The sequence below is a fragment of the Salvelinus fontinalis genome, chromosome 25, assembly GCF_029448725.1.
Source record: "Salvelinus fontinalis isolate EN_2023a chromosome 25, ASM2944872v1, whole genome shotgun sequence".
NCBI classification, from domain to species: domain Eukaryota; kingdom Metazoa; phylum Chordata; class Actinopteri; order Salmoniformes; family Salmonidae; genus Salvelinus; species Salvelinus fontinalis.
In genome coordinates, this window is record NC_074689.1 from 22,774,778 (window position 1) to 22,799,686 (window position 24,909).

At 43.9% G+C, this 24,909-nt stretch overlaps 1 protein-coding gene across 2 annotated transcripts in view; it reads right to left on the reverse strand.

Annotated features, from left to right (window-relative positions):
* LOC129822999 (zinc finger CCHC domain-containing protein 2-like) overlaps positions 1 to 22,028 on the reverse strand; it is a 77,793-nt gene extending 55,765 nt beyond the window's left edge. For both annotated transcript variants that reach the window (XM_055881649.1, XM_055881648.1), the window contains exons 1-3: positions 21,074 to 22,028; positions 8,526 to 8,661; positions 6,571 to 6,641 (exon numbers count right to left, since the gene is read on the reverse strand). In XM_055881649.1, the coding sequence (XP_055737624.1) occupies positions 6,571 to 6,641; positions 8,526 to 8,661; positions 21,074 to 21,832 (966 nt within the window). In that variant the 5' untranslated portion in view covers positions 21,833 to 22,028. The remainder of the gene's footprint in view (positions 1 to 6,570; positions 6,642 to 8,525; positions 8,662 to 21,073) is intronic.
* Positions 22,029 to 24,909: the final 2,881 nt, after the last annotated feature.

Here is a 24,909-nt window from a genome sequence, read left to right on the forward strand (position 1 = left end):
AAAAAGATCATCAAGGACAACAACCACCCGATGTCACAGGAAGGCCAAAAAGATCATCAAGGACAACAACCACCCGATGTCACAGGAAGGCCAAAAAGATCATCAAGGACAACAACCACCCGATGTCACAGGAAGGCCAAAAAGATCATCAAGGACAACAACCACCCGATGTCACAGGAAGGCCAAAAAGATCATCAAGGACAACAACCACCCGATGTCACAGGAAGGCCAAAAAGATCATCAAGGACAACAACCACCCGATGTCACAGGAAGGCCAAAAAGATCATCAAGGACAACAACCACCCGATGTCACAGGAAGGCCAAAAAGATCATCAAGGACAACAACCACCCGATGTCACAGGAAGGCCAAAAAGATCATCAAGGACAACAACCACCCGATGTCACAGGAAGGCCAAAAAGATCATCAAGGACAACAACCACCCGATGTCACAGGAAGGCCAAAAAGATCATCAAGGACAACAACCACCCGAGCCACTGCCTGTTCACCCCGCTACCATCCAGTGTTAAACAGCAATCACTAACTCAGAGAGGTTGCTGCCTACATAGAGACTCACTAGTCACTTTAAACAATGCCACTTTAATAATGTCTACATATCTTACATTACTCATCTCATATGTATATACTGTATCTTATACCATCTATTGCATCTTGCCTATGCTGCTCGGTTATCGCTCATCCATATACTTATATGTACATATTCTCATTCACCCCTTTAGATTTGTGTGTATTAGGTAGTTGTTGGGGAATTCTTAGATTAGATATAGTTAGATATTATTTTTTTCACCTTTATTTAACCAGACCGGCCAGTTGAGAACAAGTTCTCATTTACAACTGTGACCTGGCCAAGATAAAGCAAAGCAGTGCGACACAAACAACAAGACAGAGTTACACATGGAATAAACAAACGTACATTCAATAACACAATAGAAAAAGTCTATATACAGTGTGTGCAAATGGCGTGAGGAGGTAAGGCAATAAATAGGCCATAGTAGCGAAGTAATTACAATTGAGCAAATTAACACTGGAGTGATAGATGTGCAGATGATGATGTGTAAGTAGAGATACTGGTGTGCAAAAGAGCAAAAAAAGTAAATAAAAATAATATGGGGATGAGGTAGGTAAATTGGATGGGCTATTTACAGATGGGCTGTGTACAGCTGCTGCGATCGGTTAGCTGCTCTGATATCTGATGTTTAAAGTTAGTGAGGGAAATACAAATCTCCAACTTCAGCGATTTTTGCAATTCGTTCCAGTCACTGGCAGCAGAGAACTGGAAGGAAAAGAGGCCAAAGGAGGTGTTGGTTTTGGGGATGACCAGTGAGATATACCTGCTGGAGCACGTGCTATGGGTGGGTGTTGTTATGGTGACCAGTGAGCTTAGATAAGGCAGGGCTTTACCTAGCAAAGAATTATAGATGACCTGGAGCCAGTGGGTCTGGCCACGGATATGTAGCGAGGGCCAGCCGACGAGAGCATACAGGTCACAGTGGTGGGTGGTACATGGGGCTTTGGTGACAAAACAGATGGCACTGTGATAGACTGCATCCAGTTTGCTGAGTAGAGTGTTGGAGGCTATTTTGTAAATGACATCGCCGAAGTCGAGGATCGGTAGGATAGTCAGTTTTACAAGGGTATGTTTGGTATGTTTGGCAGCAGAGGCTTTGTTGCAAAATAGGAAGCCGATTCTAGATTTAATTTTGGATTGGAGATGTTTAATCTGAGTCTGGAAGGAGAGTTTACAGTCTAACCAGACACCTAGGTATATGCAGTTGTCCACATATTCTAAGTCAGAACCGTCCAGAGTAGTGATGCTTGTCGGGCGGGCGGGTTCGGGCAGCGATCGGTTGAAAAGCATTAATTTAGTTTTACTAGCATGTAAGAGCAGTTGGAGACCACGGAAGAAGTGTTGTATGGCATTGAAGCTCGTCTGGAGGTTAGTTAACACAGTTGTCACGTTCCTGACCTATTTCTGTTAGTTTGTTATGTGTGTTAGTTGGTCAGGACGTGAGGTTGGGTGGGCATTCTATGTTTTCTGTTTCTGTGTTGGTTTTTGGGTTGCCTGGTATGGCTCTTAATTAGAGGCAGGTGTTTGGCGTTCCTCTAATTAAGAGTCATATTTAGGTAGGCGTTGTCACAGTGTTCGTTGTGGGTGATTGTCTTCCGTGTCTGTGTAATTGTTTGCACCATAAGGGACTGTTACGGTTTGTTCGGTTTGTGTAGTCTAATTGTCCTATTCGTGCGTTCTTCTTGTTTTATGTAAGTTCGCCGTATAGGTCTGTCTACACCGTTTGTTATTTTTGTTAGTTTATACAAGTTCGTGTCTTTGTTAAATAAATATGTGTTCAAACTTCGCTGCGCCTTGGTTCCCTCAATACTCCTCCTCTTCCGAAGATGAAGAGGAGGAGGAATGCCGTTACAGAATCACCCACCAATCCAGAGCCAAGCAGCGGAGTAAATGGAGTAAGGGACAGGAAAAGAAGGAGGAATGGACTTGGGACGATATATTGGACGGGAAAGGTTGCTACACATGGGAGGAGATCCTGGCTGGTAGGGATCGCCTCCCATGGGAACAGCTGGAGGCACTGAGGAGAGCAGAGGCTACCGGAGAGAGGAACCGGAGTTATGAGGGAACGGGTCTGGCACGGAAGCCCAAAAAGCCCGTGAGTAACACCCAAAAATTTCTTGGGGGGGGGGGGGGGCTAAGAGGTAATGGGCCAAGGGCAGGTAGGAGACCTGCGCCCACTTCCCAGGCTTACCGTGGAGAGCGGGAGTACGGGCAGGCACCGTGTTACGCAGTAGAGCGCACGGTGTCTCCTGTACGAGTGCATAGCCCAGTGCGGGTTATTCCACCTCCCCGCACTGGTAGGGCTAGATTGGGTATTGAGCCAGGTGTCATGAGGCCGGCTCAACGCGTCTGGTCTCCAGTGCGTCTCCTCGGGCCGGCATACATGGCCCCTGCCTTACGCATGGTTTCCCCGGTTCGCCTACATAGGCCGGTGCGGGTTATTCCACCTCCCCGCACTGGTCGGGTGACCGGGAGCATTCAACCAGGTAAGGTTGGGCAGGCTCAATGCTCAAGAGTGCCAGTACCCTCCACGGTCCGGTATTTCCGGCGCTACCTCCCCGCCCCAGCCTAGTACCTACAGTGCCTACACTACGCACTAGGCTACCAGTGCGTCTCCTGAGCCCTGTTCCTCCTCCACGCACTCTCCCTGTAGTGCGTGTATCCAGTTCGGTGCCTCCAGTTCCGGCACCACGCACTAAGCCTCCTGTGCGTATCCAGAGCCCTGTACACACTGTTTCTTCTCCCCCTACTAATCCTGATGTGCTTGTCCTCAGCCCGGTGTCACCAGTGCCGGTACCACGCACCAGGTATAGAGGTGGCTTTGAGAGTACAGTGTGCCCTGTCCCTGCTCCCCGCACTAGTATGAAGGTGCGTGTCCTTAGCCCGGTGCCTCCAGTTACGGCACCACGCACCAGGTCTACAGTGCGCCTTATCCGGCCAGAGCCATCCGTCTCACCAGCGCCATCTGAGCCATACGTCTCCCCAGCGCCATCTGAGCCATCCGTCTCCCCAGCGCCATCTGAGCCATCCGTCTCCCCAGCGCCGTCTGAGCCATCCGTCTGCCATGAGCCTGCAAAGCCGCCCGTCTGCCATGAGCCTGCAAAGCCGCCCGTCTGCCATGAGCCTGCAAAGCCGCCCGTCTGCCATGAGCCTACAGAGCCGTCCGCTAGACAGGAGCCGCTAGAGCCGCCCGCTAGACAGGAGCCGCTAGAGCCGCCCGTCAGACAGGATCTGCCAGAGCCGCCCGTCAGACAGGATCTGCCAGAGCCGCCAACCAGACAGGATCTGCCAGAGCCGCCAACCAGACAGGATCTGCCAGAGCCGCCAGCGAGCCATGAGCAGCCAGAGCCGTCAGAGAGCCATGAGCGTCCAGAGCCGTCAGCCTGCCATGAGCGTCGAGAGCCGTCAGCCTGCCATGAGCGTCGAGAGCCGTCAGCCTGCCATGAGCGTCGAGAGCCGTCAGCCTGCCATGAGCGTCGAGAGCCGTCAGCCTGCCATGAGCGTCGAGAGCCGTCAGCCTGCCATGAGCGTCGAGAGCCGTCAGCCTGCCATGAGCGTCGAGAGCCGTCAGCCTGCCATGAGCGTCGAGAGCCGTCAGCCTGCCATGAGCGTCGAGAGCCGTCAGCCTGCCATGAGCGTCGAGAGTCGTCAGCCAGCCATGAGCGTCGAGAGCCGTCAGCCTGCCATGAGCGTCCAGATTCGTCAGTCAGCCAGGAGCTGCCCTTCAGCCAGAAATGGCTATATACCCAGAACTGCCCCTCAGTCCAGAGCTGTCTCTCTGTCCGGAGCTACCTTTCAGTCCGGAGTTGCCCCTCTATTATGATCTCCCTCTCTATCTTGATCTACCTCTTTATTCTTATCTATCCCTCTGTCTTGATTTATCCCTCTGTCCCGGTGCTGTCCCTGTCATGGATGTTACAAAGAGGATTTTGTGGGATATGGGTGGACATTTTTAGGGGTAGATGGAGGTTGGGATTGACTATGGTGGGGTGGGGACCTCGCCCGGAGCCTGAGCCACCACCGTGGTTAGATGCCCACCCAGCCCCTCCCCTAGACTTTGTGCTGGTGCGCCCGGAGTTCGCACCTTATGGGGGGGGTTATGTCACGTTCCTGACCTATTTATGTTAGTTTGTTATGTGTGTTAGTTGGTCAGGACGTGAGGTTGGGTGGGCATTCTATGTTTTCTGTTTCTGTGTTGGTTTTTGGGTTGCCTGGTATGGCTCTTAATTAGAGGCAGGTGTTTGGCGTTCCTCTAATTAAGAGTCATATTTAGGTAGGCGTTGTCACAGTGTTCGTTGTGGGTGATTGTCTTCCGTGTCTGTGTAATTGTTTGCACCATACGGGACTGTTACGGTTTGTTCGGTTTGTGTAGTCTAATTGTCCTATTCGTGCGTTCTTCTTGTTTTATGTAAGTTCGTCGTATAGGTCTGTCTACACCGTTTGTTATTTTTGTTAGTTTATACAAGTTCGTGTCTTTGTTAAATAAATATGTGTTCAAACTTCGCTGCGCCTTGGTTCCCTCAATACTCCTCCTCTTCCGAAGATGAAGAGGAGGAGGAATGCCGTTACAACAGTGTCCAATGAAGGGCCAGATGTCACGTTCGTTATAACGAGTGGACCAAGGCGCAGCGTGCGTAGAGTTCCACATATTTATTAAGGTGAAACTTCAAAGAATAAACTAACGTGCAGTTCGTAAGCCACATAGGCACTAGACAAAACAATATCCCAGAATGCAGGTGGGAAAAGGACCACACTCAGTATGATCCCCAATTAGAGGCAACGATCATCAGCTGCCTCCAATTGGGAACCATACTCACACCAACATAGAGACTAGAACAACCCCTAGTCACGCCCTGACCTAAAACACCATAGAGAACCCCAAGGGCTTTCTATGGTCAGGGCGTGACACCTGATGTATACAGAATGTTGTCGCCTGCGTAGAGGTGGATCAGGGAATCACTCGCAGCAAGAGCGACATCGTTGATATATAGAGAGAAAAGAGTCGGCCCGAGAATTGAACCCTGTGGCACCCCCATAGAGACTGCCAGAGGTCCGGACAACAGGCCCTCCGATTTGACACTGCTTTCTATCTGAGAAGTAGTTGGTGAACCAGGTGAGGCAGTCATTTGAGAAACCAAGGCTGTTGAGTCTGCTGATAAGAATACGGTGATTGACAGAGTCGAAAGCCTTGGCCAGGTCGATGAAGTTTGCTGCACAGTACTGTCTTTTATCGATGGCGGTTATGATACTGCACTGTCGGAACTAGATGCACAAGCATTTCGCTACACTCGCATTAACATCTGCTTACCATGTGTAACATTTTATTTTATTTCAACTGTTGACTCATTTATAATCACTTGTGTGTCCTATTCAGCCTGCATGTCTTGTGTTTGACACCATGTCTAATAGTCACATTATGACTGATGTGTGATCATTGCCCTTGCTTGTCTGATATTATTGACATTCCCAGCCTTAGTTACAGTCTTCTATTTTGTTGTTCAAAATATTGAGTCGTTGAAACTGAAACAGTGCATCCCAAATGGGTGGAGGCAGCAAACAATGAATCAGGCCAATAACCTGACGAGATAGACAAACAGATCTACTTTACGGGGCTACACAATCACCAATTCATCCAGGTTTTTGATTGGCTATAGAATATAAGAATCAGGTTCTATAGAAACGAAACAAAGAAGGAAATGCATTTCAGGTGTTAGAGATGTAACACCCCCCCCCCCCCCCCCCCCCCCCCCCCCCCCTCGCCTTCTCGCTCCCTCCGTTCTCCTTCTTCCTGGAGTAGTGACCTCGTGCTCCTCGGCTCCCACTGCCAATATGCCACAGGCACAGGAAATACTCACAGGAAACTCCACTGCACAGCATTGGCTGAGGAGAGGACTGGTTGTTCCACGAGCAATGACTGGCTCAATTATACACCATTAAAATGAATTGCAAGAAAAGTGAAAGTGTGTGACGACTGAAAACATACCTCAAAATTGTATTCCCTGTCTGTCCTGCTCTGTGACATCCTCTTCAGTACAATCTTCTCTATATGTACAGCTGTAAGGAGTAGAGGGAAGAGGATTAACACATACATTCCTATTAGGGGGTTTAACGGTTTACCAAACCTACGGTTCGGTACATATTGCGGTTTTGGGGTCACTGTTCGGTTTCGGTACAGTTGGGAAAAATAAAAAAGGTCAACAGTTATCGTGAAAATACAAAGTAATGTTGTTCCTGATTCCAAATACACGACATGACCAAAAGTATGTGGACACCTGCTTGTCGAACATCTCATTCCAAAATCATGGACATTAATATGGAGTTGGTCCCCCCCCCCTTTGCTGCTATAACAGCCTCCACTCTTCTGGGAAGGCTTTCCACTAGATGTTGGAACATTGCTGCAGGGACTTGCTTCCATTCAGCCACAAGAGCATTGTGCAGACCAGTCAAGTTCTTCCAAACCGATCTCAACAAACCATTTCTGTATGGACCTTGCTTTGTGCACTGAGGGCATTGTCATGCTGAAACAGGAAAGGGCCTTCCCCAAACTGTTGCTACAAAGTTGGAAGCACAGAATCGTCTAGAATGTCATTGTATGCTGTAGCGTTAAGATTTCTCTTCACGGTAACTAAGGGGCCCGAACCATGAAAAACAGCCCCAGACCATTATTCCTCCTCCACCAAATGTTACAGTCAGCACTATGCATTCGGGCAGGTAGCGTTCTCCTGGCATCCACCAAACTCTCTGTCCATTGGCTATTCTTATTGAGCAGTGGCGACAAACTCTCTCTGTCCTTCGCCGAAGGTAAAATGTTCCCCAACTGGAGATTTAAATGATGACGGAGAATCCTCCTGGTTGGTCAACCCCACTGCTCGCCATCGTAGAGAACTAGTTCCGGAGAATCCTCCTGGTTGGTCAACCCCACTGCTCGCCATCGTAGAGAACTAGTTCCGGAGAATCCTCCTGGTTGGTCAACCCCACTGCTCGCCATCGTAGAGAACTAGTTCCGGAGAATCCTCCTGGTTGGTCAACCCCACTGCTCGCCATCGTAGAGAACTAGTTCCCAGCTGTGTCTCAACAAAAGGACCGTTTGAAATGCAACAGTTAAGATTAGAATTTTGACTCAATGACCATTAAATGGACAACAGAGGTGCGCATAGGCTCTAGCTGTTTAATGGAATAGCCTGACATTTCTTACATTTTTTTGTTAGCTCACATTTACTCGAGGAATATAACGCAGCGTAGACATAACCTATAGGCCTTTTTGTATATATTTTTGATGCATTCATTCGGTTTCAGTGTGGACCGATCCGAGGTCCCCGAACCGAACAGTTCCATACGAATACGTGTACCGTTACACCCCTAATTCTTATTGGACATAGTTTACAGTAATAGTAGTGTGTGTTTGACTATAGTGTGTATGTGACTGTGTTGTCATTCGCTTCCCAGCTGACTGTGGATGTGTTTGTGAGTGTTTGTACTGTATACGCCTGTCTGACTGACTGTCTGTCTGTCTGTCTGTCTGTCTGTCTGCCAGTCTGTCTGTCTGCCAGTCTGCCTGCCTGTCTGTCTGTCTGTCTGTCTGACTGTCTGTCTGTCTGTCTGTCTGTCTGCCAGTCTGTCTGCCAGCCTGTCTGCCTGCCTGCCTGTCTGTCTGTCTGTCTGTCTGCCAGTCTGTCTGCCAGTCTGTCTGCCAGTCTGCCTGCCAGTCTGTCTGTCTGCCAGTCTGTCTGCCAGTCTGCCTGCCTGTCTGTCTGTCTGACTGTCTGTCTGTCTGTCTGTCTGACTGACTGTCTGTCTGTCTGTCTGTCTGCCAGTCTGCCTGCCTGCCTGTCTGTCTGTCTGTCTGTCTGCCTGCCTGTCTGTCTGTCTGTCTGTCTGTCTGTCTGTCTGTCTGTCTGTCTGTCTGCCAGTCTGTCTGTCTGCCAGTCTGCGGCGTACCTTCCCTCTGGGTTCTGCTTCCTTGCTGGGTCGTGCAGCTGGGGGGTGTCTGGCTGGCACATTGTCTCTGCCCCTGTGTCCTCTCATCCAGACTGGCTTCAGTGGTGACGGCAGCTGGGCCCAGGTACTCTGCTTTCTGGGAAACACAAAGCAACTAGTGAGCAGAAAGCCTTCAACACTGCAGCTGCAGGCAATTAAATACATGATGACATCCCACAGAGGAAGGACACCAAGATGAATCAAACTATCAAGCTCCCAGAACATCTGTCAGGTGTGCTATCTGTTCTAATATTAAACGTTGCCGCCGGTGCTATCGTCGTGGTGGTGCTATCGTGGTGGTGGTGCTATCGTCGGGCACATCGCACACTTACGCCCACACACATCGTGGTGGTGGTGCTATCGTCGGGCACATCGCACACTTACGCCCACACACACACTTACGCCCACACACACACACACACACACACACACACACACACACACACACACACACACACACACACACACACACACACACACACACACACACACACACACACACACACACACACACACACACTGTTGGCAGCCCATGAGACGGGGTCAGTCAGGGCTTTGGTCCCCAGCTATCAGTTAGGAGCTGACAAACACAGACTGACAGTTAGCCTCCGCTGAAGGTCAGGGGAGAACAGAGCACAGTTCAGCCCCCAGCGTATCAGTGCAACATAAGCCTCTCAGATCCAGTAGAACTTGTACTAATAGGCCCGTATCAAATTAGCAACAGCCTAGCCCTAGTAGGGCAGTGGCGGTCACGACAAACGTTGTCAGCTGGTGATTGTCAAGCAATAACTGGTCGGGCCTCACGGTAATTGACCATTAATTAACAAACACACATTTAGCATCTCCCGGCTTCCACACACAGCCTACAAGCCACTGATGCAGACCTTTAGAACATCTACATGTTAAAAAGTCTAATAAATCCATGTAATATAGCCTACACCGTCACAATAAATCCATGTAATATAGCCTACACCGTCACAATAAATCCATGTAATATAGCCTACACCGTCACAATAAATCCATTATTTATTTTAGACAGGTCTAAAGAAGCATGATATGAAGAAAATGTAGTCTATTTCAGAATAACACAATAGTATACTCTGAGTTGTCTTTATGTTAGGTCCTGATCTGGCTATGCCATATGGCTGTGGGCTACACTCCTTTAGCAGACAAGATTTTGCTTAGAATTCCGTGGCATTATTTTTTAGTATGAATAAAACAATTGAACAAAGCTGAATTAAATATAAATATTTTCTCCAAACAATTTGAGGGAGTGCGCAAATTCAGCTAATCTGTCTTGAACAGTTACCAAAGAAATAGGTACTCCTAAACTCAGCAAAAAAGAAACATCTCTTTTTCAGGACACTGTCTTTCAAAGATAATTCGTAAATATCCAAATCACTTCACAGATCTTCATTGAAAAGGTTTTAAACACTGTTTCCCATGCTTGTTCAATGAACCATAAACAATTCATGAACATACATCTGTGGAACGGTCGTTAAGACACTAAGAACTTACAGATGGTAGCCAATTAAGGTCACAGTTATGAAAACTTAGGACACTAAAGAGGCCTTTCTACTGACTCTGAAAAACACCAAAAGAAAGATGCCCAGGATCCCTACTCATCTGCGTGAACGTGCCTTAGGCATGCTGCAAGGAGGCATGAGAACTGCAGATGTGGCCAGGGCAATAAATTGCAATGTCCGTACTGTGAGACTCCTAAGACAGCGGTACAGTTAGACAGGACGGACAGCTGATCGTCCTCACAGTGGCACACCACGTGTAACAACACCTGCACAGGATCGTACATCAGAACATCACACCTGCTGGACAGGTACAGGATGGCAACAACAACTGCCCGAGTTACACCAGGAATGCACAACCCCTCCATCAGTGCTCAGACTGTCCACAACAGGCTGAGAGAGGCTGGACTGAGGACTCGTAGGCCTGTTGTAAGGCAGGTCCTCACCAGACATCACCGGCAACAACGTCGCCTATGGGCACAAACCCACCGTCGCTGGACCAGACAGGACTGGCAAAAAGTGCTTTTCACTGACGAGTCACGGTTTTGTCTCACCAGGGGTGATGGTCGGATTCACGTTTATCGTCGAAGGAATGAGTGTTACACCAAAGCCTGTACTCTAGAGCGGGATCGATTTGGAGGTGGAGGGTCCGTCATGGTCTGGGGCGGTGTGTCACAGCATCATCGAACTGAGCTTATTGTCATTGCAGGCAATCTCAACGCTGTGCGTTACAGGGAAGACATCCTCCTCCCTCATGTGGTACCCTTCCTGCAGGCTCATCCTGACATGACCCTCCAGCATGACAATGCCACCAGACATATTGCTTGTTCTGTGCGTGATTTCCTGCAAGACCGAGACAATCCCTTTTGGAGGGATTGTGCGTTCCTGGTGTAACTCTGTCAGTGTTCTGCCATGGCCAGCGAAGAGCCCGGATCTCAATTCCATTGAGCACGTCTGGGACCTGTTGGATCGGAGGGTGAGGGCTAGGGCCATTCCCCCCAGAAATGTCTGGGAACACATTGGTGGAAGAGCGGGGTAACATCTCACAGCAAGAACTGGCAAATCTGGTGCAGTCCATGAGGAGAAGATGCACTGCAGTACTTAATGCAGCTGGTGGCCACACCAGATACTGACTGTTACTTTTGATTTTGACTCCCCTTTATTCAGGGACACATTATTCAATTTCTGTTAGTCACATGTCTGTGGAACTTATTCAGTTTATGTCTCGGTTGTTGAATCTTGTTATGTTCATACACATATTTACACATGTTAAGTTTGTTGAAAATAAACGCAGTTGACAGTCAGAGGACGTTTCTTTTTTTGCTGAGTTTATATGCTTAATTTAGAGTTTTTAATGTTACTTTAGTTGTTCTCCAAATGTTGCAAGGCTGCATGATGAGACTCTAATGATGATTTAAAAAAAGTTACTTGAAAGGCATGAGCTATGCTTTGTTTTTTTTGCGCAAGCTGTACACACTTCATCAGTCTCTCATTCACAATTTGATAATGCCTTAAATTTCACGGCGGCATCCCCTTTGTGGCTGTAATACACCCCAAAAAAATCCATGCCTTTTGCGGGCAATGGCGGTTGTGTCCTTCTCCCATCATATGATTGGGATTTTCTCACAGGTTACAAGGGAAGACAGACACACCAGGGACTCAACTGAGTGGTGCATATTCTACTCCGTGCGAAAAATAAATATTCCAAAGATTATCTGAGATCGTTGTGGGATGCAATAGATCACAAATTAATTTGACTATTAGCATGCCCCAAAACTGTTTTATGCAATGTAGCTGATGTAACAGATCAAAACGTTTAGCTTAAAATGTTGATAAACTATTTGGCTATTTCCTCACATTATAAGCGCAGCAATGCGCACATGGTAGTAGGCTATAAGGCACGTTGAACTGGAGAGGGATTCCCTCTATGAGCCTGTTTACACTTACCAAAATAGTCTGAATATGTGAAGCAAGATCTTAATCTATTCGACATCAGATTTGCAACTTTTCTGTTTACACTGTCCTCTATATCCTGTACATTGATTGGACACAGCAGCAAAGGCTAGAGATCCAGACCATCTGACTCAGAGCTTCCCAGACTCGGTCCTCTGGACCCCAAGGGGGGGGGGGTCATGTTTTGGTTTTTGCCCTTGCACTACACAGCCAATTAAAAATAATCTACTAATCATCAAGCTTTGACCAATCAGCTGTGTAGTGTCAGGTCAAAAAAACAAGCAATTACCACCTGTGTAACCTTGGCTAAACAGTGTCCAGTACTTGAGCCATTAGTAAACTTTTACGCACTGGAAGGTTCAAATGTGTTCAGATCATATTTCCTTGGTGAAGCATGGACTGCGTGGCAACTGACCATTGTGTAGTTAGCCTGGGTGACTGAACCCTTCCTAGCTGCTAAACTGTGGGGGTGGAGCGGGGTGGATGGGGCCTGTGTTCGATATAACAACACACTAAAAGAAACGACTATTAATGTAAATCAGAGAGACTCTGATTTTATGTTTGATATTGATCCAAATGATATGGACCCTGATTTAACTTTCATTGTTAATTTGTTTATTTTTCCATGGAAGATTCTTTATCCATAAAATGTATTGGGCAGAGAACAAACCCCTCTTCACATTATTTAAGATAGAATTTAAATATTATTTTAGACATTATCAGTAAATGTAAAAACTAAAAAGGAATACGCACCATAAAAGTTTTTGACAAATTGAAAATGTATCTCGATATGTAATACTCCTGTCTGTTAGGTTTATGTACTCTTGTTTGTATATATTTCTGTTTTAGTATTTGTTGTGTTCATAAAATAAATAAAATAATAATAAAAAATGTAAAAATAATAATAACATTTAAATATATACAACAACACACTAAAACCTAACACCATATCACTTCAGCGGTAGCTCTACTTCCGATCATAATTGCTGGCTATGAGAGCGTAAGATAATGTGAGTTGCGAGGTTGTGTGCTGCTGGCTTCCAACTCTCTTCAAGTGGCTAAATGACATTCGGCAGCTACACAGGGATGCACCTATTTCAACCGTCAAGTTGGTTAAGTGGTTCAGTTGGGCATCAACACTATAGTCAACATGGATGACTGTCCAATAACAGTACTCTATTAAGACTAGGGCTGGGAATCTCCCTGTAGAGTGGCCAGGCATTTAGTTGAAAAATGTTTTTAAACAATCTATAGGATGAAAAATACCTGAGATTTGGAGCAGGTACAGCCGACTAGCGCTAGCTAACGCTATCTAGCAACACATTATTATTTTTTTTTTTATAGATGCTTGGAGTCAAAGTATCGATATAATATCGTCCAAAATAATATTGCGATATGTAACTGTATACATTTTCCCCCCCCATCCTTAATTTAAACTGTACTAGAAAAACATTTTTGGTTTAGCTAAATAAAGAAAAAAGTGGAAATAGGATGTGACCATGACGACAAGTTAAAAGTATTGAGCAAATAAAATCATGGATGTGTGTTATTTGTCCTTTTCCAATAGCCTACACAGTGGTCATCTTTAACAAGCAGCACTTCAATATAAAGACAGGCCTGCATTACAAGTGTAAAGCCATAAGGAATTAGCATTCATCCAAATAATCTGTTTAAATCAGTAAAGGTAAGTAGATTTTTTTAATTTAACCTTTATTTAACTAGGGCAAGTCAGTTAAGAACAAATTATTATTTACAATGACGGCCTACCGGGGAACAGTGGGTTAACTGCCTTGTTCAGGGGCAGAACTACAGATTTTTAACTTGTCAGCTCGGGGATTCGATCTAGCAACCTTTCGGTTACTGGCACAACGCTCTAACCACTAGGCTACCTGCTGAGATGACACCCTATTAAATGAGGAGAGGAGGAGAGGACACCCTGTTACATGAGGAGATGACACCCTGTTAAAGGGATAGTGTTTGATTCTGGCAATTGGGATCCTTATTTGTGTGCAGTTTGAAGGAAGTTCAAGGTAGTTTCGTGAGCTATTGTTAACTAGCGTTAGCGCACTGACTTGAAGACTACCTTCAGCTTCCTTCAGATTGCACACAGAGACATACAAATCTGACTCTGGGTTAGTAGAAAAACAGAACTATCCCTTCAACGTGCAGCACCCCAAGAAGGAAATGCCTCCCTATCAACAAACTGAAAGATCCTGGCTGGCCTCCACTTGTCCAGTCACCTTAGTGCTCAGTTGGTTTCAAGCCCTTTTCTCACAGCATGGTTGAGGCCCCTCACTCTGGCATAACCTCCTCCTCCCTGTAGAGTTGCCAGGCTTGCACTACAGTAGGCCACAGGACCGAATGCCTCACACGTAGCACAGCACATAACTCTTTGTGAAATGCACCATAAAAACTAGAAAGTGTATTGGGGGGGGGGGTTGGTTTACAGTGGCCTTTTGTACAGTCAGAAATAGCACAACCACTCCTCTGTGACATCATGAAATGCCTCGACTAGAATAGGGTATAGCGGATAGGGGTGTGAACGTGTAAACGAAATTGGGATCCTTAATGTTAATAAAAAATCCATAACCAAAGTTATTTTTCACAAAATGAAACTTCAAATCACAGTGTTGTTATCAGAAAACTACCACAAACAGGTCTTGATCATGATCACAACGGGATTTTCTTTTTTCTTTCTTTTTTTAATTTTAATTTTACAAATACCTAACTCAACAATGCTGTAACGTTAGTAGGAGAAAGCTTCAATGCGTGAGGGAGCATTAATGAATAATGGAGCTTTAATGCATGAGGGAGCTTTAATGAATAATGGAGCTTTAATGCATGAGGGAGCTTTAATGCATGAGGGAGCTTTAATGCACGAGGGAGCTTTAATGAATAATGGAGCTTTAATGCATGAGGGAGCTTTAATGAATAATGGAGCTTTAATGCACGAGGTAGCTTTAATGAATAATGGCGCTTTAATGCATGAGGGAACTTTAATGCACGAGGGAGCTTTAATGCATGAGGGAGCTTTAATGAATAATGGAGCTTTAATGCATGAGGGAGCATTAATGAATAATGGAGCTTTAATGAATAATGAAGTTTTAATGCACGAGGGAGCTTTAATTAATAATGAGCTTTAATGCACGAGGGAGCTTTAATGCAAGAGGTAGCTTTAATGAATGAGGGAGCTTTAATGCAAGAGATAGCTTTAATGAATGAGGTAGCTTTAATGAATGAGGTAGCTTTAATGCATGAGGGACCTTTAATGCATGAGGGAGATTTAATGAATAATGGAGCTTTAATGCATGAGGGAGCTTTAATGCAAGAGATAGCTTTAATGAATGAGGTAGCTTTAATGAATGAGGTAGCTTTAATGAATAATGAAGCTTTAATGCATGAGGGAGCTTTAATGCAAGAGATAGCTTTAATGAATGAGGGAGCTTTAATGCATGAGGGAGCTTTAAATCATGAGGGAGCTTTAATGAATAATGGATCTTTAATGAATGAGGGAGCTTTAATGCATGATGGAGCTTTAATGCATGATGGAGCTTTAATGCACGAGGGAGCATTAATGAATAATGGAGCTTGAATGCATGAGGGAGCTTTAATGAATAATGGAGCTTTAATGCACGAGGGAGCTTTAATGAATAATGGCGCTTTAATGCATGAGGGAGCTTCAATGCACGAGGGAGCTTTAATGCATGAGGGAGCTTTAATTAATAATGGAGCGTTAATGAATAATGGAGCTTTAATGCATGAGGGAGCTTTAATGAATAATGGAGCTTTAATGAATAATGAAGCTTTAATGCATGAGGGAGCTTTAATGAATAACGGAGCTTTAATGCACGAGGGAGCTTGAATTAATAATGAGCTTTAATGCACAAGGGAGCTTTAATGCAAGAGGTAGCTTTAATGAATTAGGTAGCTTTAATGAATGAGGTAGCTTTAATGCATGAGGGAGCTTTAATGAATGAGGGACCTTTAATGCAAGAGGGAGATTTAATGAATAATGGAGTTTTAATGCATGAGGGAGCTTTAATGAATACTGGAGCTTTAATGAATGAGGTAGCTTTAATGCATGAGGGAGCTTTAATGCATGAGGGACCTTTAATGCAAGAGGGAGATTTAATGAATAATGGAGCTTTAATGCACGAGGGAGCTTTAATGAATACTGGAGCTTTAATGAATAATGAAGCTTTAATGCACGAGGGAGCTTTAATGAATAATGAAGCTTTAATGCATGAGGGAGATTTAATGCAAGAGATAGCTTTAATGAATGAGGTAGCTTTAATGAATGAGGGAGCTTTAATGCATGAGGGAGCTTTAATGCATGATGAAGCTTTAATGCAAGATGGATCTTTAATGCATGAGGGAGCTTTAATGCATGATGGAGCTTTAATGCACGAGGGAGCTTTAATGAATAATGAAGCTTTAATGCATGAGGGAGCTTTAATGAATAATGGAGCTTTAATGCACGAGGGAGCTTGAATGAATAATGGCGCTTTAATGCATGAGGGAGCTTTAATGCATGAGGGAGATTTAATGCACAAGGGAGCTTTAATGCATGAGGGAGCTTTAATGCATGAGGGAGCTTTAATGAATAATGGAGCTTTAATGAATAATGGCGCTTTAATGCATGAGGTAGCTTTAATGAATGAGGTAGCTTTAATGAATGAGGTAGCTTTAATGAATAATGAAGCTTTAATGCATGAGGGAGCTTTAATGCAAGAGATAGCTTTAATGAATGAGGGAGCTTTAATTAATGAGGGAGCTTTAATGCATGAGGGAGCTTTAATGCATGATGGAGCTTTAATGCAAGATGGAGCTTTAATGCACGAGGGAGCTTTAATGCACGAGGGAGATTTAATACACGAGGGAGATTGAATGCATGAGGGAGATTTAATGCATGAGGGAGATTTAATGAATGAGGGAGCTTAAATTAATAATGGTGATTTAATGCACGACGGAGCTTATATGAATAATGGTGATTGAATGCATGAGGGAGAGCGAGAGGGTCAACGCAGAGTAGCAGCCATGTAAGTGACGAGGGGGAGCAGGGAGAGAGATAGTCTACCAACTCGAGTTATTTAGCATTTCATTACATAGAAGTGGCTGGATGGGTATAGGGAACATTAGAGTATCATGTAGTAACCTAAACCTATCACTGTTACATTGAACTGGGTGAATATGAATGACAGTAACCTAAACCTATCACTGTTACATTGAACTGGGTGAATGGAATACGAATGATAGTAACCTAAACCTATCACTGTTACATTGAACTGGGTGAATGGAATACGAATGACAGTCATCCAATATGCTGTAACAGAAATAAGGTCATGTTCACAATATTTTTTTTTTTAAACAATCGTCCTCCCTAATCTTAAACGGCATCAACTGTCACTGGTATGAAGATAAGGCTAAAACTGCTTATCCAATAGAAATCCCCTATCACACTTGTAGGCGATGTCATGGCGATGTTGGCTAGCTAAGTTCACGCCTAGAAACACGTCATGGGGTCTAACGGTCATCTCGAACTGAACTGAGCATGTGCAGGCCATCAAATCAAAGGCACTCATTCGTCGATACAAAGTATTTTTTTTTTTTATATATATAATTAAAAACGTGTCAGTTTGTCACTTTTAGAAGGTTGGAGTGATAACATGTTCAGCTACTTATTAAGACGTTGGCTCAAATCGAGGTTGTGCCATTAGATTTTCAAAAACAATGAACAACTAAAGGAAGAATTTTTCACATCTCATTGAGTATGGTTACATGCACACAATAATACGATTATTGTGAATAGTCCGAATAATGTAATAGTTTGATTTAAACGTTTACATGCTACGCAAGAAGAAGAAAGATTGATCTAATAATCATGTTTACATGGACACATCTGAAATCAGGCTACCTGATGGTACTTTGATAGATGCAGAAAATTGCCAATCAAAATAAACATTCTACCACAGCAACCATGTTATTTTTGTGACGCCTATTTAATTCTGAGTTCGGACATATAACGTTGTATATGGGAAAAACTTTTTCTAAAATGCCTTTTGGTTTTTCAGAACTCGCACAAATCAAGGAAGCTCCCACATGCGCAGATCTAATAACTCTGAGGATTTACAGGTCATAATAATTCAAAAGATTCCTCAGAAAACCAGCTGTTATAATTGGCATAGGCTTACTTCGATTAGGACCTTACGCCGATTAAGATAAGCAGAGTAAGGTGTTAACATGACTAATGCCATATTCGACCTTCTGCCATAATCCGTTTAATAATCAAATGATTAGTGTGCATGTTGACTTCTCGAACCACAAACCCCTGCCTGGTCTGTTTCGCAAGCGTTCCCGGAAGTCTCGGGATGTTGTGCCTCTGGGTTTAGAAACTCTTGTTGTTATAATCTGCGATTTCCCGGCCATCCTCATGCACTGTTGCACCTACTAATCTACTGAACACTGTTGGTGCTCCACCCAAGCAAGGCATTTGATTGATTTGACGTGTTGTGAGGCGTCACTGATTTACACCGGGTTCCCACCCCCATTGAGCTATTCTTCTGCTATAAACTTCCCCCAGGACGTTTTAGGGAAGTCTGTTTCACGACGAGGCCAATCACATCCTTAATAGAGGCTGATGTGGCTAAATTAGAGACCTCTTTTAGTGGAGTTTTGCCATATCTAGAGAAAGTAAAAAACGAAAAGGAATAAAAATGCAATTTAAGAATGGGAAGCATAGAAATAACGCACATAGTATAGAAATATCGCTTCTTAGACTTGCTTTCATGGAGAATAACAGATCTATAGATCACATTTCTATGTGAATTTGGTACATATTTGCGAAAAATGTACATTTTACATTTTTAAAGCCACAAAAAAAATACTGTATGTGAGGTGGTGTTCTTTCAAACAGAGGCATGGGGAGTGATCCAGCTTTATGTCAATTTCAACACAGTGAATGACATGTCTACTAAACTCATAGTAGGCCGTAAATAAAGCCTGGACTCTGTCCTCACATGGAGTGATTTCATTTTTGAATTGCCACATGAGCACAGATCAAAAATAAGTTCTCACTGTTTTGAATGAGGTAGGCTATATGAGTCAGAGGAGGAGGTTTATCCTTGGTGTTTGTTGTTAATCCTTGGTGCAAAAGCAGATTAAATCTGCAAATATTGCATCTTCCCCCATCTGTCAAATGTCAACCGTTGAGAACTAGCCATACTTTTTTAGCCTTTTGTAAAACATTGGGATAACCTCATCTACATTGTCAAAATGAGCCAATGGAATTTTGTAAGTCTCACAATTCGGGAAAATCGGTGAACAGATTCAAGGCAATAACTTTCCCAGTTGTGTAAATACCCCCCCACTCTCCCACCCCCCCCTCTCCCCAAACACGGGCAGAGTTATCATGCAAAACCACTTATTTGCTTATGACAACAACTTTATTTTCCCTGAGGTTATGTGGCAGATGGATTTATATTCAGGGCAATAGAGCAACTGAAACGCATCCAAGATTGTAAGCAACACTGTTATTTTGAAAGGAAAGCATAAACTGGCTGTGGGTTTGTTATTATAGTCAGGACTATTCCAATTTCTCTCATCCTCTCTCATGAATGAAAAACATGATGCACTTAGCCTAGATTTTAGCTGCAGCTTATCGTATCTACTATTTTGTCGGTTCACTATATGCCAGTTTATCTAGTTTGCAAACCTTTACTAAAGCATATGCTCTAACAAAACGCAAGAGAATCTGAGAAAAGGTCAATCTTTTTTTGTAGCTGTGTTGTCAAAGAGCAATGCCTATGCCTAACTTTCCCGTTTGCTTCTCCCGGCTGTCAAACGCCAGAGCACGAAATGACTTCTTGCATACACGTTGGTCTCGCAACCTAGCAGACTTTTGGTTTTAAAACATCAGGAACATTAAGAGATGGATGAATATGGACAAGACTGTACTTAGTCACATAGCATGAAGAGATTCACAACTTGCCTACGTTAGCTAGCTAGCTAAATTTTCCTAGCTACACGCCTAGCGTTCATCACCAAGTTAACTAGCTAACGTTAGCTAGCTAGCTACAGTAGTCTACCGAGCTACGTTGACTATATATACTGAACAAAAATCAAAACGCAACATGTAAAGTGTTGGTCCCATTTTTCATGAACTGAAATAAAAAAAAACAGAAATGTATTCTTTGCCAGGATAATCCATTCACCTGACAGGTGTGGCATATCAAGAAACGGATTAAACGGCATGATCATTACACAGGTGCACCTTGTGCTGGGGATAATAAAAGGTGCAGTTTTGTCACACAACACAATTGCCATAGATGTCTCATGTTTTGAGGGGGCGTGCAATTGGCATGCCGACTGCAGCAATGTCCAACAGAGCTGTTGCCAACTTCGTTTTAGAGAATCTTGCAGTACACCCAACCTGCCTCACAACCGCAGACCACGCCAGCCCAGGACCTCCACATCTGGCTCCTTCACCTGCTGGATCGTCTGATGTGGGGGGGTACTGAGGAATAACTCTAACCCTTTAGTGGGGGGGAAATAATTCTGATTGGCTGGGCCTGGCTCCCCAGTGGGCGGACCTATGCTCCTGCCCAGTCATGTGAAATCCACAGATTAGGACGAGATTCATTTATTTCAATTTACTGATTTCCTTCTATGAACTGTAACCCAGTAACATCTTTGAAATTGTTGCGTTTTTATTTTTGTTCAGTGTAGCTAACACGTTAGCTAACCTGATGTGGCCATGTTGGCTAGCTACAGTACCGTTCTTTGGCTAAATGACCAAACTAGCTAGCTAACGTTAGCGAGCTAATAAATCGTTATATCTAGTGAGCTAACTGGCTGTCTAATTTACCGTACTCTTTGCCAGCTAACTGGTAGCCAGCTAGATATAATATGCAAACTTCAATGCTAGCTAGCTACCTTAACAATAACTAGCTAGCGGCGTCAGAGCACGGGTCCAAAACTCTTGAAAGTTAGTCAGCTAGCTAGCTAACAAACTAGCCAACTATTAATCAATGTTACCTGGGCGTTTATTCTGTACTGATTCTGCTGTCTATCTTCTGTGGCAAGTTCGATTTTGTCCAGCTGCACTAGAAGGGTTTCTCTTTGATGAAAAGGGAACGCTGGGTGCAATGAGGCCATAGTAAAAAGCAGCGCCAACTGCTCCAAGGGTCCGACCGCTGCCTCCATTGGACGCCCGCAAATATGCTCTGTTCTCCTGAACGCTTTCCCGTCCACACACGAAGGATGGAGCGGGTCCCTGAAGGGAGAAACAGAGTAACCGGGATAGTTTTTGTAGAACAAGGCGGGATCCATATGGCTCAATATCCGAAATAGTATTCCCGCACACTCCCTGCTGTCAGATCGCAGAAGGGACAAGCAGACCAGCAGTTTGGAGCGCACGACCGGGTCGATAACATCAGATAAAATGCCCAAATCATTCGGACAGTTCGCCCTGATCTCGACATCCCGTAGAATTTGGTAATCTTTCCGTGCCAAGTCTTCCAGACAGGAGCCCAAAAACCGGAGTTCGAGCGGCTGGCACATATGCAGCAGTCCGCACATTAACTCGATCCGCTTGGCAGGATTTAGATGCAAACCAAACCACTCGAAAACGGTCTCTTTGTCCAATTGAGATGGATATCCTGGGTGTCTGGATGAATCTTCGAGCCTGTCCGAGATCGTGGGAGAGACCGATCTGGGAATATGGAGATCCGGCTGTTCCTCGGCCGTATCATCTCCTGCCTCCGCGGTTCTCATGGGCAGCTTCGTTTTAAGCATTATCGGCTCGAGTGGAAAGGCTTCAAGGCGTAAATTACTGTTAAATATAGCTACATCCTTTGATTGTCTAACTGCTGTGTAATGCAGAATCAACAGAAGCAAATCAATTTTTCAGTAATAGTCAGAGAGACTCTCGGCGACAAGCTTTAGTTTTAATTTCTCCTCCACTGTAGACGGCACTCTGGTGACCTGTCAATCATTCATAAACCCCTCCCCTTTCCGTAGGAGCGTACTGGGTCCTGAATTTTAGCTGAGTGGTAGTTTGTTAATAAAAGTGTCATAACAACTTGAGCTCATCATTTATTTATCTACAATGTAGGTAGAAGTACAATTTGTAGAGTGGTACATTTTACATGTGTTTAATGTCGAATCTGTATGATCTTATGAAATGGCAGGCCTATATTATGTGATGTATGAAATGGCAAGCATATATTATGTGATTTCATAGTATTCATTGCTCAATTTACTGCAGTAGTAATTCAGTTTCATGTATCCCTTCAAAATGCTTAGGCCTACTGAAGAAGTAAAAATCGTGTGTGTATTAAAATATGTGATCTCTTGATTTAGACATCTATGCATGTAAATCCTGCGTTGTTAAACACTTTACATGATAGTGGTCTTATTACTGTGTTATAATTATTGTTCCTATGGGCCGAGCGAGAGATGAGGAATCCTTTAGACAACACTGACCCCTAGTGGCATACAAACAACATTGCACAAGTAGTACATGCATAATACCAAGGCCAGGATATTTTTTTCACTTCTGTTGGCTAAAGACTACAGTACCCTACTGTATGTGAAATATGTCAGATTTAATCATACATCCTTGATAATCCCTTTAGATTTCAACATATTGATGGTAATTTAACATGGCATTTGGAGGCAGTGTCAGGAAGGACCTAAAAATTGTCAAACATTCTAGCCAGCCTAGTCATAGACTTCTCTCTGCTACCGCACAGAGATCTTTACTGGAGCACCAAGTCTAGGTCCAAAAGGCTCCTTAACAGCTTCTACCTCCAAGCCATAAGACTGCTGAACATTTAATCCAATGGCTACCCGGACTATTTGTATTTACCCCCTATTTTTTACACTGCTGCTACTCTCTGTTTATGATCTATGCATATTCACTTTACCCCTGTCTATATGTACATATTACCTCAATTACTTTGACTAACAAGTACCCCGGCACATTGACTCAGTACCGGTAGCACCTGTATATAGTCTCGTTATTCTTATTTTATTGTGTTACTTTTTTACTTAAGTTTATGTAGCAAACATGTTTCTCACTCCGCACTGTTCTTTAAGAGCTTGTAAGTTAGCATTTCATTGTAAGGCCTACACCAGTTTTATTCGGTGCATGTGACAAATAAAATGATTTGATTGGACCGTCAACATAGCTGTTGTAGCTTGTATTCTTCAAAACGGCTTGAAACCTTGAAATATGTTGTGACAATAATCGAAGGCGAGCAACAGGAGGGCAACGTTAGGTCAGGGTCCACCATCTATCCTTTTTGGTTGTCATAGAGATAAAACTGCTGAAATGTGCATGGCATGCCAATGTATAGTTGTCATGCAACTATGTCATGACACATGAAAACACTGTAAATTCTGTCATATCGTATGCAGAGGATTTTAAAAATACAAACAGAGGAGGCTGGTGGGGGGGCGCTATAGGAGGACAAGCTCATTATAATGGCTGGAATGGAATTAATGGAATGGAGTCAATGGTGATTTCTGTATGTTTGATGTGTTTGATCCTGTTCCATTAATTCCATTCCAGCCATTACAATGAGCCTGTCCTCCTATAGCTCCTCCCACCAGCCTCCTCTGATCTTGGGCCTTTTTAATAGATAAAAAAAGTTAAGAGGCAGGTATTTGTAACCTCTTTATTCAAATCACCATGACACACCTTTGTTTACTATCTTATAGCGGCGTATCGAACTGAATGAAATCATGGACGGAGCCATAGCTCTCTGTGATCAAATGTCCTGCGACTGAACATTATTTGGATGTCATCCAATAAAGAACAGAATTATTTGCCAAGAATGTTTTCATTAATCAAGAACTTTTCTAGGTAGCGTTTATATAAAGACAGGTGGAAGGCCTACATTGATTTCCCTTCATAGCAGTAATAGCCTATTGTAGAATGGATCAAGTGACATTTTACTTTGGTACATTTATTGACAAAATGAGCTGGTTAAGTATGCCCTTTCAACTGACATGAAGAGTATAGAGATGACCACGGAACCCAAACCTCCAAGGATTTTTGTAGCATAACTTAATCAAATTAAAAACAAAAAGTTTTGTTTTTAGAAACTAAATCAAATTTGATTTGATGGGTATTGTTGTGGTAAAACATAACCTACACTGAACAAAAATATAAAATGTAACATGTAAAGTGTTGGTCCCATGTTTCATGAGATGAAATAAAACGTCCCAGAAATGTTCCATACTCACAAAATGATTATTTCTCTCAAATTTAGTGCTACATTTTTTTGTTTTTTTTGTTTACATTCCTGTTAGTGAGCATTTCTCCTTTGCCAAGATAATCCATCCACCTGACAGGTGTGGCATATCAAGAAGCTGATTAAACAGCATTAGCATCACACAGGTGCACCTTGTTCCGGGGACAATAAAAGGCCACTCAGGTTTGTGTAGTTTTGTCAGACAACACAATGTTATAGATGTCTCAAGTTTTGAGGGAGCGTGCAATTGCCATGCTGTTTGCAGGAATGTCCACTAGAGCTGTTGCCGGAGAATGTAATGTTAATTTCTCAACCATAAGTCGCCTCCAACGTTGTTTTAGAGAATTTGGCATTACGTCCAACCGCCATCACAACCGAAGAACACGTGTAAGGCGTTGTGTGGGCGAGCGGTTTACTGGTGTCAACGTTGTGAACAGGGTGCCCCATGGTGGCTGTAGGGTTATGGTATGGGCAGGCATAAGCTACGGACAAAGAACACAATTGCAATTTGAATGCACAGAGATACCGTGACAATATCTTGAGGCTCATTCTGAGGCCCATTATTTTAAGGTATATGTGACCAACAGATGCATATCTGTATTCCTAGTCATG